At 35.1% G+C, this 18,122-nt stretch overlaps 1 protein-coding gene across 3 annotated transcripts in view; it reads right to left on the bottom strand.

Annotated features, from left to right (window-relative positions):
• TENM3 (teneurin transmembrane protein 3) overlaps window positions 1-18,122 on the bottom strand; it is a 1,300,501-nt gene that overhangs the window by 305,662 nt on the left and 976,717 nt on the right. For all 3 annotated transcript variants that reach the window (XM_027636350.1, XM_027636352.1, XM_027636353.1), the window contains one exon: window positions 11,421-11,723. In XM_027636350.1, coding sequence (XP_027492151.1) covers window positions 11,421-11,652 — 232 coding nt within the window. In that variant the 5' untranslated portion in view covers window positions 11,653-11,723. The remainder of the gene's footprint in view (window positions 1-11,420; window positions 11,724-18,122) is intronic.

The following is an 18,122-nucleotide window of genomic DNA, read 5'->3' on the forward strand; positions in this document are numbered from 1 at the left end:
TTTTTCACTACACTGAGAAGTTTTACAACATATCCCAGAAATGTTGTAACAGCTTTAGAATCATCAGGCTACATAATCCTCTGAATTAAAGCTTTCCTAAGAGCTTCACTAAGAGGATTGTACTCCATGTAAGTTGCCTACACAAATGAAAAAACAAAACAAAAAAACCCCAAACAATCCACAAAAGCCAAACTGAAAAGTTGATATGGAAAAATAAAAATATTTTTTGGTGTAGGAATTTATATCCCAAAGGAAATTATATATATGTAATAGAAAAATTTTACATCACCTTAAGATTTCTGAACAATGAAAACAGGAAATCTTTCAGGATACAGGGGAAGCTGAACACAGCTGGGACCCAGACCTAGTGGGTAGCAGACTAGCTGGGAGCTTTTACCTGATAATGAACAATACTATGAAATCAAAATAAAAGCTGAAAAGGAGGTTGTAGGAGCTTAGTGGGGAAAAAAGAGCATGAAGAGAGGATGTTCTTCTTGTGTTTGTAGATTTTCTAATTAACCTTTCCAGAATGACTTCCATGTCAGGGATTTAATCATCAGTTTCTTATACTATACACACATTTGCAATTTCTCCCACTGACAGTAAGTGCCTCAAGAGTTCATAAAGACTTAAAAACAGTTTGGCCACTGTAATAAACTAATTCCTAAGAAGAAAATGTAGGCACAGAACAAACAGATAGGCATAATGCTTTGTGGGTTTTTTCCTTTCCTTTAAAAAAGTATGAAACAAAATTAGACACGACATTTCAAGGAGACTTGTTCTGGAGACACCTTTGGGGGTTTTGGACTATTTGGGGTGATGTGTCATGAAGCTACATTTTAAAAACTGACAATAATGCTGTTTACCACCACTCAACCATTAGATACTACATTTCTCTTGTCTAGGAATATCAATTAATGGCTATTGTAAGGACTGCTGACATCCCCCATTTGTGTACACGAGGACAAAATTAATTAGTAACTCTAAAAATAGTTTTCAGAAGCTTCTGCAGCAATCACTTCTAAAAACACAGCATTTGCCAACAGTAACCATACAAGCCCACCTGTTATGTTGTAACTACTTTCTGCATAAGCAATGATCCACATAAGATTGGTTAAATAAGTTAAATACATACTTTTTTGTATGTATACCAACTACTTATAATATATATAGTCAATATTTATAATTATTATTCTTAAAAGACTGTATATATATTTCTCTACCAGAATCACAATGGTTATATTGTCTAGAAATGGAAGTGATTTTTTTTTTTAGTTTAATCAAATATTGCTAAAAGCAAGTTTGATGTATTCAGAAATGACGTATTACTTTAGAAAGTCAGAAGTTAAAAGCTAGAATTAAACTGAAAGCTGCTGCACTTGTGCCACATTTGTTTCCCTGGCCTAAACTGGGGAAGTCATTCAAAGATATCCATAATAACTTCACCTTCAAATTGGAAACGTTATGTGCGGAAATGGGTTTTTGAAGAGAACTGCTAACCAAAAGAAAAGATCCCATGTTTCTTCAGTTATCAGTCCTTGCTCTAAGTTGGATCTATACTAAATACGTACACAGAGATATTATCTTAAAAACTGTGAAAAAGTGAAAGAAATAAACAGAAGGAATGAACAAAAAAAAATAGCCAAAAGAACATTTGTCAGCATCTCCAGACATCAGCACTAGCCTTACTAATTCATTAACCCCTGATAAGTTAACAAGTCAGGTTTTAGCAACAATAGACTATTTTGAAAAAGAGGGAAAGAAAAATACAAATCTGAAAAGCCTCCCAAGCACCTGCCTAGTTAGCATAAAAATGCACCCACTCCCCTAGTTTTTTAAACCAGAGGAATTATAGTGTTAGTGCCTTTGCTGACTTTGGTCTGGTCCTAAAAGGACAGACAGTACCAAAAAGGCACAAGTCCCAAACCTATCCGAGTACATACTCAAAATTCTGATCAGTTTGGCTCTTGCAGGATCATACTGCTTTCTGCCATTCTGATATGGGCAAAGTGCTTACTTCCTTTTGATTTCGTATTTAGACACTACATAGGGGACATGTTTTTCCTACTGAAGTTCTTGATGTGGAGCTCATTCTCAATACCTCCAAACACTTTCTAAAAAGCACAAGCCAGAACACAGCTGCACCATATCTGAAATGCTTCATAATGTCTGTACAACCAAGAGCTCAATACTACTGACCTAATTCAACAGTACTTTGCCATCCTAACTCACATACATGACAAGTATGAAGAAATGGCTCTTTTAAATGCAAACTAGCTAGTCTATTCACTTTATTAATTTCTGAAAAATAGTGTTCAATTGCATGCTAGTCAAAATGCAAAAAGTAGCTTCTTTTAATATCATAGTAGGCAGTAAAACTGACCCTTTTATTTGCAGGGTATTAAGTAGTCACTACACGGCCAATAAGAACATGGGGTAGGGTAGATGGGGTAAATGTCATCTTCTTAGATCATCAAAGAAGAGTTGGACTGGTTTAACAAGAATCATCATCTTCCAAATGCAAATTCTAGCCGATTTCTTAAGGGAAAATATGTAACTTTGAAAATGTTATTTTCCATTTACTGGTGGAAATACAGTGTGACACACTTACTTACAATGAGGTCCATTGTAAGGCAAGGTCTTGAGACGAAGGACATAGAAATGGAAATAAATGTATAGTAGGACTACAGATTTGTTGGAAATGAAAGGATGAAGGTTTTTTTTTTTTAAAAAATAGCAAAACTGATATCTCAGATGCTGTAGAAAACTCCGACAAGAAGCGTACAAATGCTGCCTCCAGAAGTCAGAATGTTAGGTGGGTAGAATGCAATTATACAAAAGACAGAATGTCTAATGGATGTGATACATCCATTCTGTCACACAGACGTCACAATATATTGAGTTAAGAGGAGTTTTCAAAGCTACTTGCAGAATTCTGTTTGCTAGGATGCAAGAAATTGCAGTGAAGAATGACAAGCAATGAGCTTTGCCTATGTTAATGTTTTCTTTCTGATTTGGTGTAGTATTTTGTTGTTATTACTTCAGACTGATTTTTTTCTTTTGCTTTTGAGAAAATTATCTGTGAAATTTAAACTATCTTAATCCACTGTATCACATTTCCTCTTGTTCTTAATTCCTGTTTTTCTTTTCACTCATCACAACCATCTTCCTTGTCACCCCTTAATCTCCCTTTCGTGACCTTTCCGCTCTATTCACTCTTCCATCTTAACCTCCTTTTCTTGTCATCATGTGACTTGGAGTGGAGCTGTAAGATTTGCCTGAAACACAGTTGCTTCTCTAATATATCCAGTAAACTGCATAATAACAAAGAGCATTAAATTATATTAAATCTCATCAAGTGTGCATATAGTTTTAAAATCCTCGTTATTCTCAAAAAATATTAACCACACAGTTCTCCCATTCCTCACGGACTTACAAAAGTATTTGGGGCCATAAGACGTGGTTTTGGAGACTTCTGAAAAGGTTAGTGACAGATACTATAAGTTCTCTGAGCTGTACTTACTGTGCAACTCTTTATAAAAGAGCTTTAAGCAATACTCAAAACCCAAGTCAATTCTTGGGGAAAAAAAAGTACATACATATATTTGTGAGAAATAAAGTATTTTAAACCTGTTATTTAAACCAGCCATGTATTTTTATTACTACAGAATCACAAGGAGACACTGATTGAAAAGACAGCCTGGGAAAGTTTTTATTTTTTTGATATAGAGAAGAACTGATGTGAACAAAACAGTATCATCTTGCCACTGGTTTTCCAGCGCAGAATGGGAAACTCGTAACTTTATTCCCTGCTAGGCTTGAGGTGGCAGGGGATCTTCAGTACTAATCCACAGACTAGAACATAAGAAACACTGCTTAAACCAGTATAGGGATAAAGACTATTTGTCAAGCCCTTCTGAAGTTATTGCAGAGTAAGATTAAAGTCCGCTGAAGATAATTTCACAATTGCACAGTTCAAAGCTTTGAAGCTACAGAAAACACGTTCCAGTAAGGGAATTAATAATTTAAATATTATGGTTCCAAATTTGGGGATTTGATATAAAAATCTGATTTTATTACTACAATTACATAACATATAAACTAAATTGAGAGAAACTAACACAGCTGTCCTGATCACAGGCTGCAAGAGGGGAAAAACGATTTGAAGATTTAGAAAAGAAATACAACTCCATGAGTGGCAAAGAACACAAAGTCTTGATCATGAGCAGAGTGACAGTATAGACATTTTAGGCCTCTGTCTTAATCTTTGCATCCTGAGACCAAATCATCAACATCCCAGCATCCATTTATTACAAGATAAGAATAAAGCCTAAATTTGATAGATGTGAAGAAAATATGACCCAAGGGTAAGCAATGTATGGATATGCAGTATGCAAAGAGCCTACAACCACAGATCTGACACATATGAACTGCCACATTAAAGCCAGTACAGTGCTAATGATACGACATACAGCTTGAAATCGGGAAAGAAGGAGAAGAGGAAGGAGGAAGCATGAATAGAAGCATGCAAACTAGAGCTCAGGCTTACTGCTATTCCTCCATATGGGGAGGAAAGAAAACTCCACAGTTATTTATGCCTTTCCATGAGGGAAAAGCATGTCCGCCTCCACAAGCGAGCAGATAGACCCTCTGCATAGTAGAAAACTTGATTAGTTCTACAGGCTATGAACTGGTACAAAGGAAAAACCCAACACTCCTACTCAAAGTAGCCTATACATTTCAATTTGTGGAATTTCATATAGAAGTATCCCACAAGTACAGGAATTGACTCTTCAATGCATGGACAGAGTGAGGTGCTCAGACCATCACTGCAGCCACAACACAGAATACAGACCCAAAAACTTCTGCAGAAATGAAAACCTCTCATTCCCTCTATCGCTCTACCCGTCACAACCCCTCAAGAAGTTTTCCACTCTGTAAACCCCCATAACAAATGTAGTGTAGCAGTGTCCTAATTTAGATGTTCTAACAAAATGTCCATTATGCTGAAAACAAGAAGGGATTTATGACTCAGAGATATTTATGGCACTGCAAAACAAAAAAGCAGAAAAACAAAAGCTTGAAGCAATTATGTTCCCTTGGCTTTGCCATTTCCTCAATTGGTTTTAATAAGCTCAGTAACACAGAGTACTGTCTCTCAAGCCAGTAGGTTGTGACACTTTACAAACTAATTTCAGAAAGTATCATGGAACTTTCTGAGGAATTACTCCTATTTTACATCTCTGTTTCACTTTATGCATTTATCTGCCACTGATGGAATAAGCAATCACTCACAGCTTGGCCTCCAGCCCTGAATCTCAGCCCTAAGCACTAAATCAACAAACAGCAGAGACAGGACTCTTCAGCCTCTCTCATTCTGCCCTCACCCCATCTCTAACCACACGCATTTCTGGCTTTATTCTCTCCATAGATGTTAACATCCTCAAGTCATCTTTCATAGCCATGCATGTGATCCATTCATCTCCCTAGTCCTCAGTTTAGGTTTTATTATGAACAGAAGCATCAGAAGCATCTCATACATCTCAGTATATGATATAAGAAAGATATAAAAGGATTACAGACCTTCTACAGTATCTTCCTTTCCATGAGATTGAAAATCCTTGTGAAGGCCCCTTGCTCATCTTATAAATCCTTAATCATTATGATCAAGAACTTAACTCTCCTATTTTGCAACTGGACTATTGGAAGACAAGGTTTTTACTCTATGGACCTGTAGTAGCTGTGTAGAAATGCCTGATCAAGCAGTCTACTGCCAATAACCAAGGCTGATTTCTCCCTGGAGAATCGCAACTGCCCTTTGTCTCTGGATCTGTAGCTCATACACAGGGCATGACCCACAAGGGGCCAATTTCAGCTAGATGAATACCTTAGAGCATGTGTGCATATCACTGAGCGTGAGCTAAATATACTTCTAATCAAAAAAAAAAAAAAATGTTTTTCTTAGTACCACTTTGTAGCTAATAGAGTAACTTTAAAAGTCAACAGATCCTTATCACCTGGAACCTGAAAACCAATTAACTTCTTATTGTTGCTTTAAGTAACTAGTATAGCAACATGAGATTATAAGACTACTTAGCACTTGCAGTGCTTTTCATCTTCAAAGCATTTTGCAAACAGAAACTAATTAATCTTCCCAACATGCCTGTGAGGTGGGTAGGTGGTATTATTCCTATAATACAGAAGGTAAAAAAAGGAAAAAAAAAAACCTCTGGCAGAAGGTTATGTGCTTAGCTCAAGGCCACAAAATTATCCAGAACATACTGGCACTGTATGCTGCTTACAGAAGTTACCCACTGAAATCAGGCAGACACTGCAGGTGGCCATGTTTTAGCATAACAAAAAAGGATCTCTCATGACAACAATTAGGACACATCTTGCACTGGAGCCAGGAAACATAAAACACTAATTCTAATATGTGCCTCAGATTTTGAGAGGCAGCCATGTCAGTGAATGGCAATTTTGAGAGACAGACACGTCAGTGAATGGCAATTAATTTGCTCATTGGGAGATCACAAAGTCACTAACACATTATTTCATACCTTTGTGTAAATAACCTGCAAAGCAAGCTGATTCAGTTCTTGAGGATCACTTGCCTACTCAATAGTCAAAAGTCAGCTCACCAATAAGGCATAGGTAGCAAAAAATAAAAAATGGTCTTGGGTATCTATCCTTCCCCTGCTTCAGACAGGCTGGTTTAAACTACTCAAGCTTTAGGTTTAAAAACATGACCATTTAAATCCTTTAATCCTACAGTTGACATTTATGGTGACTAAAAAGATTAAACATTTTGCTATCCAAATAATTCATTTTGAGCAACTAGTATTTAAAAGCAATAGACTTTGGAGTCATATTACATTAGGATAGAAGTTGCAATTAAGGTTCAGGTTTCTGAAGTATTAAAAATGTATTTCTGACAATGTTGAATATCTTACATAATAAAATAAAATTGTCATATATATCACTGTTTCAGGTCCCTCTTTTGCTGAATGGTGATATTTTTCCAGCACCTAAATCTAATTGTCATGGGAATAGCAGCTGAACAATAGCTGCGATATATCCACATACTGTAATGTACTGTAAATGGCTTTGCTTTTTAGCACCTTGGTATCAATGATCCAGGGTGGACTTGTGAAGGAATTTTTTTTTTTCTTTACTCACTTGGTACATTCAGTCTCTCTTTTAGCAGCTTCAAGGAGTTCTTAGGTCGTTTAATCTAATTTAGGCACTTAAGTAAAGGTACAAAACCGTGCATAGGAGTAGTTTCTCCTGCAAAACTGAAAGGGATACCATGAAAATAAATTGATATTGAGGCTTGGCTGACAATAAATTGACTGATAAACACAGTGAACTCATTCTCACAGCCATCTAAAAAGACCAAATACCTTTACCTGCAGTAAAAACCATATTTGATTAATTAACAAAACCTGCACTACCTCATTGGGTCTTCTAACAGAAAAAGCAGCTCAGCTTTTCAATGCACACAGTTTGCAAAAAGTGCTCTGATTATTTGGTGAGGAATGACGAACGCTCACAAAGCTGCACTGCATCCTGCCACCTGTGCTTATGGTTCAGCCTCTTCCTGAGAAAAAACTCACTGACATGATACATGAATCACTCTAGAGGACCACTATACTCTTCGGCAACAACAAAAATCTTTGAAATGGAATAATGACTACCTGAGAGATATTGAGTATTCCTCTCTTCCCCTTTTGCCTGCCTGCATTTTTCTTACTAATAATATAAAATTTTTTCAGTCCTTCTGAGTCCAGGTGTGATTCATGATGTCTTTCAAATTATTTTAATATTGTTATACTATTACTTCCAATTATTTTTCCAAATAAAATTTCAAAAATACTGCTTTCTGTATTTCTACAGTCCTTTCCACTCACACCATAGACATGTCATACTTTCAGATACTTTTGCGTAGCAGTCTCTATGTACTTAATATCACTTCACACAGTAGTTTAATTTCCTAAACACGGGAATTTTTCTCTGTACAGAAATTCAACTTCATATAGTCAGCTTTAATCCTGAATTCAGCAAGAGTTGGGCATAATGCAATATATAATCATAGAATCAATCACAGAATGGTTTGGGTTGGAAGAGGCCATAGGCAGGGACTCACGATCAACTACAAGGACTTGGGTTGCTAAATTCAGTTAGAGAAGTTGTACTTTAAATCATCTGCTCTTTATAGTTGGATACTTCAAACTCTAAGAAAATAAGTGTCTTCTTCCTCCCTAACACATAAACAGCAAAAAATCATATCATCGCATCTAGGAAAGTAAATAGTATTTCATTGAGCTTCATCCACTGTCAAGCATGAGATTAGGTATATTCTCAAACACGCAATATAAAATTAAGTATCTAAAAACTCCTTTTAAGAAAAAAAGCTCATGGCCTTCATTTACATGGCTGGGTGTATTCATAGGCTTATCAATTTTTTTTTTCATTCTTATGTGGGGTTTATAAACTAAGCAAATATAAAAAACTGATTTAGAAGTTCTAAAAAGAGTAGGCTAAATAATCCTTATCTAAAGCTTTTAAAAAATAAAATAGTTTTGCAACAGATGAAGGGGCTTGAGAAAAATTGACATTACCTGAAAGCAGGTTGAATAGAAGTAGCTACAATTTCCTAAACAAGTACACCTGCTCTTTCAATCTTGTCAATTGGGTTCAAAAGTGACAAGATAATCCCATTTATATAACAGTTTCATGTTTAAATATTGAACAATATATTTTAAATGCTCTTTTTAGAATTATAATGACAAAAAATATTTTTAGACTCTTATTTCTATTTATACAATTGATCTAAAGTAAATGAAATTCAACAGATGAGGAAAAAGATCCTGTAACTGATTCTCCTGACAACTGGAGAATCTTCTCTCCACAAGTAGCATAAAGCTACCACTAAATAAAGCTCACCTAACTCCAACAGCAGTATCCCTTTCTGAGTTTCTGTCTTCGGATTTTGGGAAGCAGGAAGCACAAAGACGTGTACTGAATCAACTCAGGAAGAAAAGATGGGAAAGTTCTGATTCATTAGCAGAAAGCTTTGAAAGGCTTTACCCTAAAATATCATTCATAAAAAAAAGACAGACATTTCTAATTCTGCCACATTGGAGAGACTTGAAAAAATCACATAACTGCTCCAGTAACTTTCCCGAGGACACTGGAAATTTCATATTGTTATTTTACACAGTCTGGGCCCAAAGGAGTGAAGCAGTGATCATGATTAATTTTAAAATAAGTTCCCAATTAAAGTTATTAATTAAAGCTTGCCTTTTTTTCTTATAGATTTATTTCTTGTTGATTTAGCAGCGTGTCAACAAAGCCACATATCTATACTCTATTTCTAGGCAGAGGGAGGAAAAAACCCCAAAACCACAGGGAAGCATGTTTTATATATTATTTAAAATCCTCTGGAATGACCTTCAAGACCTTTTCCACAAAATATGTCCCATGCCAGAAGCTGAAAATTCTCAGTCAGAGATGAATCAAAGGAATACACTACTTAGGACTGCAAAACAAGCCCTTTATTACCTGACCCTATCAAACCTGCAGGTAGTCCCCAAAGGTGCCACACCAGCACACATTACAGGAAGCCAATAAGCGACAAAAAAAAGAACTGAAAGGATAATGAGGGAAATCAAGTGGGCACAGATGACAGTGCTGAGACCACTGAAAAGTGAAGAGGACATTATACATCCCAGACTACCGTTTTAGGCCTATAGACATATAATTTATTGCATATTGGGCAATAAGTATTGGCTAAATACTATGTGCTTTTCTGAAGAGAGTGAAGAAGAAAAGAAAACCCCAAGGCCTAGTGCACCATCATATGTCATCTGCCAGACCACATAACTTCTTCCAATTTTTTATTGCTATTTAAAAAAGAATAGCACTCTATTCAGGCAATAGTTTATGAATTCATTAAATAAATGGTGCCTGTTTTGATATAATTTCCTCACTAGTACTAAGAAAGTGCCTACAGTACAGGTCTTAGAAAAACTTCATCTTGACTTTACCCTATAAAAGTAATGATGTCAACGTGACTAATGACCTGAAAACTAGAAAACAGTGGTGACCTGAAGTTTCAACACATCACAGAAACCAAAAATAAACAGCAGAAAGTAGACTACAGTAGCAGCAAGCCTCAGCTACATAAGCCTAAGAGAAATATTTTTATTTGCCTTAGAAACATTGGTAGGTAAAAAAGTCAACTCCACCTGCCCAGCTCTCATTCTAACGTAAAGTTATTCTGTGTGGAACAAAGAAAAGACACCAATGGGGAAAATAATTTTAAGCATTCTAAAGTTAAAACTAAGGACTTCCTCGCAAGAAGAAAAATTTATTTTTCCATACCTAAATCTATTCTTGTTTCTGCATAAAAGAGAAGATAGATTTAAACAGTAGACTGAGGCTTAGGTTCACACAGTCCTGGGCCTAGGTTTATACTTTTAGATAACTGGGCTGCAGTGCTCTACACATTTTCTAACTCTTTTTTTCCCCCTCCTTATAATAAAGTAGCTTAGTTGTGGAAATGTAAAAATGTCAATTCCCAACACTACAGTTTAGAATCCAATAGTGATGCACAAGTGCTGAACTTTAACTGACGCCAAGTTCAATCTCTCAGAATCACTGAGGTCCAAAGGGACCTCTTGAGATCATCTAGTCTTAACCCTTTGCTTAAGTACAGTCAGTTACAGCACAATGCCCAGGATCATACATCTCCTTGGATATTTAGACTTCTCATGTCTTTCCAGTGATGGACCTGAAAATCCAACAGTGAGTCTTAGCAATCTGTTAGGATCTGGTTAGATATCATAGATATCCACTAAAAAAATCCTCCAACACACTCAAATGCGTAAACTGTGAACTAACTCACTGTACAGAGCTCTGTTACTGCCCTTGTGAGTTAGAAGATAAAGGTACTGAGCTGTTGCATTATTTGGACGCTCATCCACAAATACTGTTTCCACAAACCTATTCATAGGGCTTGGCCTTCTTGAAACAGTTGTATTTGTTTATTTTTTTATTAATTTTAAAGCTATTTACACTTTAGATACACAGGAGTGTCAAACTCCTGGGAAATCTGTTAATGAGCTGATTAACCGGGGGTCTAGTTTTTGAATTTTAAGGTCTGAACGCTTCACACTTGACTCTGCAATATTGTCACTGACCCATTGCCCAACACGGGCCATTTACTTCCTATGCATCTTATATCATTTATTTCAAAGATAGTACAAAATGCTTCCTCATATTTGTAAACATTTAGGGAGATACAAGTGAAGTGTACAATGTGTGTAGAATATTACCAAAACCAATGAAACTGATATAATGGCATACTCTTCCTGCAGCAAGAATTTACACACTCTGAATTAAAACATCTTGCCTACCTTGTCTGGTATACTCATCTGCTTCTCTGTGGACCAAATCTTTTACCCGGTTTCCATACAGCAACCTAGAGGAATCATGATCAAAAGCTTTCAAGGTTTCACTGGAGCTGTAAGACTTCTGCGTGGGCACTCTGCACTCCTCATTTTCTGCAGAAGAATTTGTATAGCGTCGCTCCTTGTCCCGTCTGCTCTTTGTCAGGGAGCAATAAGGCCTACGTTCCTTCACATCCATACTTCATTCCTTCTCTGTGCACATCAGTCCAGCTTATTTGGAAGTCTTCTCTACATTCAGCTTACATTCACCTATAATAAAATTAGAAAGACAACCACTGATGTGTTACAATGATCTCTAATTGCTGTAATTGCTCCCTAACTGTCTGGAAGAGAAAAAAAGAAAGATCTGCTCAACAATGAGTGAGAAGCACTTCTGTGTGTATCTGTAAGACTTCCCAGAGTTCCATGCACAAGCTACCCTGATCTAAAGCATGAACAAAGAAATTCCTGTGAACAACAACACAGTACTACTGAATTTTACACAACAGATTAGAAGATCAGAAGCAGACTGAGAACTTCGTGGGAAAAAAGTAGTTTTTCCGCTTTAGAAATGTGTTACTTTCCTAAATTAAATTGGATGTAAGCTGTTTTCTGTTCTGAGAAGAATGTACGTTTTAAGGACAAATCTGACTTCCTTCTGCTTGTCAGAAATTTGTGGGTTTAATGTTTGGTTTTTCATACTTCGTTTTATACTTTAAGACTTCTTTAACTTTACTGTAACTTCTAATCTATGAATATTGTTCTCATCAAAGAACATGAACAAATGATTTCATAGGAAGCTGCAAAAACATTTTAGGTGATGTTCAGGAAGGTTTCTGCAAGCCAGTATGTTCTACATAAGTTGTGCTAGAAAGCAAGAAAATATTTGATTTGTAAACGACAGAAAAAGCTTTTCCTTCCCTCAAGTTTTTAAGGAATATTATAGTAAGAATCTTGGTTTTATGACTATTTATTTTTCTTTAATATTTCAATACACAGTTTTCAAAACCAGACTTAACCCTTAACCAAAATATCTACATTTCTGACAGAAAGAAACAGACTGTAAATTTTGCTTTTGTTTTTTAAAGAGAAGTGCTAAAATAAAATAAAGAATATAATTTGTATCTTTAAACAGCTGACAAAACATATAAACAATTTTAATATTTTGCAACTGCACTTTTTAAACTGATACCTTGATATTTCTTGTTTAATACTTTAATATACTAGGGTTCTTTCTTCTGTCTCAGGGAGAACTTTCTCCTCAGTGCTTTCCTCAATTTCAAGTGCTTAACAGTAAAAAAATAAAACTCAGAAAAGCAAAACTAAAAAAAATACACAACTGATTATTTTACAAGGTACTATCAGTCAAGTCCTTTTTGATGTAGAATTAAAATGACAGTTTACAGCACATACCACATAGCAACAGCAAACTCCATTTACACCCTTTTCAGCAAAAACGAGGTTGCTTTATATCTCTTTACTTATTTAAACATATAATATCAAACAAACTAATTAGCTGTCACTTAGAATATTTTAGAGAATATTTAATTTACTACAGAACTATAATTCAAGCTTGTGAATGGCAGCTAGTCCTTTATCATTTTGTTTTGAAATTTTCCAAAAAAGCTTTTGCATTTCTTGACCTATGCAAATCTCAATTTTGACTAAAAAAAAGTAACAAAGACTTTCACTTAAGCTGCTATTTTTATTTTCTCTTCTATTTTTATTTTCAAATGTTAAATAGTTAAAAAGAAATTTCTACATGATCAGAAAAAATGAAGTATTATAGTAGAGCAATTTATTAAATTTATGACTGCTTAGATATCTACATGCCCACATAGCTCATCTTTTTAGGTATATGAAACACTCAGATTTTAAAATATTTGATTGACTAATGAATCTAAGTTCTTTTCATGTGAAAACAATATTCTAGGCATTTTATAAACTTTGCATTTTATTAACACTAGACTGAGTTGTAAATTTAAAAATAATTATTAACAAATACACACAGGAATTCTTTTGCAGTGTAACGACTTTGTGGAAGCATATCTCTCCTTTTATCTAAGCCTTTCAAGACTTTAAAGGGCCACTAATTCCTAGCATCTCTAAATTGCACCATCGGAAAAATATGTATGCTATTCACCATCCAAGAGGAAATAATTTTAATTTTTTTCCAAGTTTTCAAAATACTTTATAATGTTAAAAAAAGACCACAACAAAACCCAAACCAATAAATCAAACTTTTTACACAAAATTTTGTTACTATAGCAAGCTGAAATCCTCAAAGATTTAATCTTTGCTGTAGCATGGAGGAAGTAATGATCTGTTTCCCACAAAAGTCAATGAATACAATAAAATTTCAAAAAGCAGTTCTCTGAGTTATATATTGCCTGTCCAGGCAAAGAATGAAAAGGTTAAAAAAAATTCAAGGTCCACATTATGGAGACACTTTAGCAGTGATTACCCTGCCACAATAATGAAGACTAGTGCATTCTTTTGTGGGCATTTTTGAAAAAAAAAAAAAATCTGTTAGGATTTAAGAACCTAATCTTTTTGAATCTGGCATTATACGAAACACCTGTTTAATTTCAGTAAACTTTAACTTTTAAGACTAATAGTATCTCTCAGCAAGTCTCAGGGAACAGTTAACATCTTCAGGCTCCTGTCTTTGAAATTACTTCGTCAGTGAATTACTGCACCTATCTAAAAGAAGGCAGAATAAAAGCTCTCTTAAAGATCTGTCTACAAATAGATGTTCTCTACAGTGATCAGACAATAAGCAGAAAGAGAGAGAGCACAAATATATTTGCAGAACACAGAACCAAATATCTGTGTTAATGTTTAAGTCAGAAGTGACAAGTCAAACAAAAGACCTGCAGATGGCCTTGTAAGATCTTAACTTGTCCCATTATGAATCATCACCTTTTTTTTTCTAGAAACACCCTCAACCCCCAAATAAGAGAACTATTTTCAAATATTGAGAAAACTATTTTAATTAAAAAATCCGAACTGTCATTTACTGCATCTGTTCAGCTTCTTTCTTGTAAGGATCACTGTAGCTAAAATATTATCAAATTTTCCCACTGAAATCTTCGGATTTAAATGAACCACTGCTGCACAAAATTGAACACTTTTTTTTTTTTCTTCTTCTCTGTTTCCTATAATATAAAAGCATTTGGGGGAGTTACCCAAATGCACAGCAACTGATTTGAAAAATCTGATTTAAATTTTAAAGGAAATAAATTTATTTTGTGATGTTATAAAAACTCTTGCCTTCATTTGCAAGGAATTTTTGCCCATATGTCAGAATTTATGGTCTATCAGATAGCTTCATTCCAACTAAATTAAGAAATTTTCATAGAGCAATATTTACAAAGCTATTGAACTACTAACACACTCACAAAAGCATGTCAAAACAGCTGTGCTATATAACGCTACACGTTATATTGCAATGCTAACCTAAAATTGTCTGCTTATACTGTAGAAAATTGAAGAAGATTTAACTGGTGAATGCCACTACTTCAAGTTTTGATCTAATACTTTTCGAAGTATAAAAACTGAGGATGCTCATCTGTGTCACTGAGCATTGGGATCTCCCATGACCTTTTCAGTGATCTCTCCAATGTTACAGGTTCTTGGCTGAATTACACAGGAGGGTGTATGCTAATCACCAGACTGACATGTCAGCTCTTATATAGTCATGCTCATCCCATTTCTTTACATAGCTTAGCTGATTGCAGACTCACACTGTACTTTCCCAGTGTCACTCCAAATTTTAAAAACGGCTCGAACCCATAAAGAAGAGATGCCCATTTTAAAATTAATACTTAAATATTTCTTTCAAACTAATTTAGAAGGGAAGCAGAAGAACCAGAGAAGCAATTCTTGTAATGACCAGATCACTGGGACCAGGGAGCTCATTGCCTTATGTGTCAGGGTACTTTGCAGACCTCTGACATCATTAGCACATTTAGCACAATATTTAATTACCAAGTCAGATAAGTGACAGACAATAATTAAAACAAATACATTATCAAAATTCTTTCTTTTACTTTAAGTGTTGTAGAGACACCAAGTGCAAACACCAAAACTGAGCACAAGGCATATTCAAACACAAATGTTGAAGCTAACATGGGAGCTTCAACAACTGAAGTCTCAGATACAGAGCTGACTGATGCCCATTAGAAGTTTTACATTGCGTTTAAAATTCCCCAAAACAGCCTTTCATCAGTTCCTCTTAATCACCTATTGCAACATGAAATAAGGCCAATGTAGTAAAATGGAAAAAAAACCCTCCAAACTACAGTTACTTACCTTTTTTACAGTAAAAAAGCCTCAACATTAAAGTTCTACACTGCAATATAGAAAAGTACAATAGACATAAAGCATAGTATGTATTTTAATTGCCAAGATGTAAAAGAGGCATTAGAGTCATGCTACAGTGTTATCCAAAACAACCAGGTACAACTTTAGCATGCCTGCAGGACCTTTAAAGTGTTATGGAAAATTATTGCATTTCATTCAGCAGCTTCAATTCTGAGTACCTCGAGGGGTTATTACAGTTTAGCCAACAGGATGGCAATCATGCCTAACCTACACAGTGCTCCCTCCCCATCTCTCACTCAGAGACCCTTCTCCCAGCATTAAATCTGATTCAATGAACACCAAGGTACCTGACTAAGAAGTCTAAATATACCTCAATATTTTATGTCCTTTGATATCTAAAAATCTACACAGGCAGGAAATAGTAAAGAGGTAAGAAATAAAATGTTTGTTACCAAAATGAAGAGATAATTGTATAGAAAATATTATGTCACTGCTTGGGTTGATTTATGGATCTACTATAGTGTGTTTTATAGTCCCTTTCAATGTCTATCCCCATTTTAGACATCTCAAAACACACAAAACAAAATTGGAATTAGTTCTGAGAATAATGAGCATCATTAATATATGCAAGGTTGGAACAGAAAATATTTAAAAAATGAGAAGATAAAACTTGTACATTTCTTTATTACAGAGGAACAGAGTTTGAAATACTGTTATTAGGAAGGCCAAACAACATCTCTCTTACTCAGCCTCACAAGGAGAAGCAGCAGTAAGGCAAGCAGCATGCTCTTTGGAGCAGAGCCCTTCTTTGCTCCCTGAGGCCAGCAAAACGGAGCCAGGGAAGGAATTTAAATATTACACATCACAAATTTCCCTCCTAACACCTAAATTTAAAAATTTAGGCATTCCGAAGAATCATAGTATTCCCAGATGCAAAGGCCTTCATTATTATTGAATTACTATTATGTTTGTTATTAGTTATCATTATTACAAATTAAGAATGATCACTCTTTTTACACTGACCCCTTAGTACAAGCACAGCCTGAACACTGGCTCAGATTGGGACCAAATCTCCTTTCGTGATACGCTAATGTATAAACACAGGTAGTACAAGAACCTACATAAACACAGGTAGTACAAGAACCCTAAGATTTTGGGGAGAAGAAGCAGGCTTGAACTTTTATCTGGAATAAGAGCAGAGGAGGATTTTACAGGCTGTAAGTTAAGACAGTGCCTATTCTCAGCATTGACAATGGCTGCTGAAAATAGCATCTAAGTAGTGCTGTTCAATTGACACATGACTGCAAGTGCCATTATTTTAATGTAATAATAATTTCATTTGAATCTGTAATTATTTACAGATTAAACTAATGTAAATATTGCATTAGTTACAAATTGCATTAGGTATAGTACTTGGATGCCTCTTAATAGCAAAAAAATAAAGCAAATTCAACTGATACATGCAAACAAGTAGATTAAAAAGCCAAAGTGCAATATGCAAAAATTAAGAAAATCTTCTGTCCACAAAAAATCCTTCACAATTCACACAACTAATCACCCATAAAACCTATTACAAACAAATACTAAGAAAAACTCAAAAAGCATAAAAGAGTGATGAAATTTCCACTTCAATGGTTGATAAAGTGAGATATGTCAGAAATCAACTGAGCTGGAAAAATGACACTTTGAAGAGGTGCTTAGGATGATCTGTAGCCATGGTATGCCATTAGTCAAACTGATGACTCTTAATACATGGACATTTCAGGTCATCATATCTAGAAACTCACTTCTTAATATAAAAAGTCTGTCTTCCAGCACAGACACTAGAGAGTATGCATCCCAAGTCAGCCTTCTTAAGGGGTATTGGGAAACAGATGGCCTGTCAGACAGGCAGTTTACAAACTCCTTAAGTCACTAAATAACCCTACATTTTAGAATCAGATTAAAAACAAACAAACAAAAAACACAAACAAAAAACCACAAGAATAATAAGGAAGACCAGTAAAAAATGTTTTGTATTTTTCTGCATGTCAGGGGAACAGAACACTCATATCTACCATCACTACAGGATGTAATGTTAATATAAAAGTTACTTTACATAGTCTATCTAAAAATCTTAACCACATTAGAGACAGAATAAAAAACAAATAAATGTATTCTATGTTCATTACAAAAACTTCTTGCAATAAGAGTCAGGAAAATCATCAAGATAAAGAGTTCTGCAGGATCCTGGTTAGTCATAGAGCTTGATGTTCATATAACAATTTTGCTGCCATTACTTAAAATTGAAATCCTTGAGCGTGGCGGGGGGGGGGGGGGAAGAACATGTATTATCATGCTTTC

Source organism: Corapipo altera, unplaced genomic scaffold (genome assembly GCF_003945725.1).
Source record: "Corapipo altera isolate COAL_440 unplaced genomic scaffold, ASM394572v1 22b, whole genome shotgun sequence".
Classification (NCBI taxonomy): Eukaryota; Metazoa; Chordata; class Aves; order Passeriformes; family Pipridae; genus Corapipo; species Corapipo altera.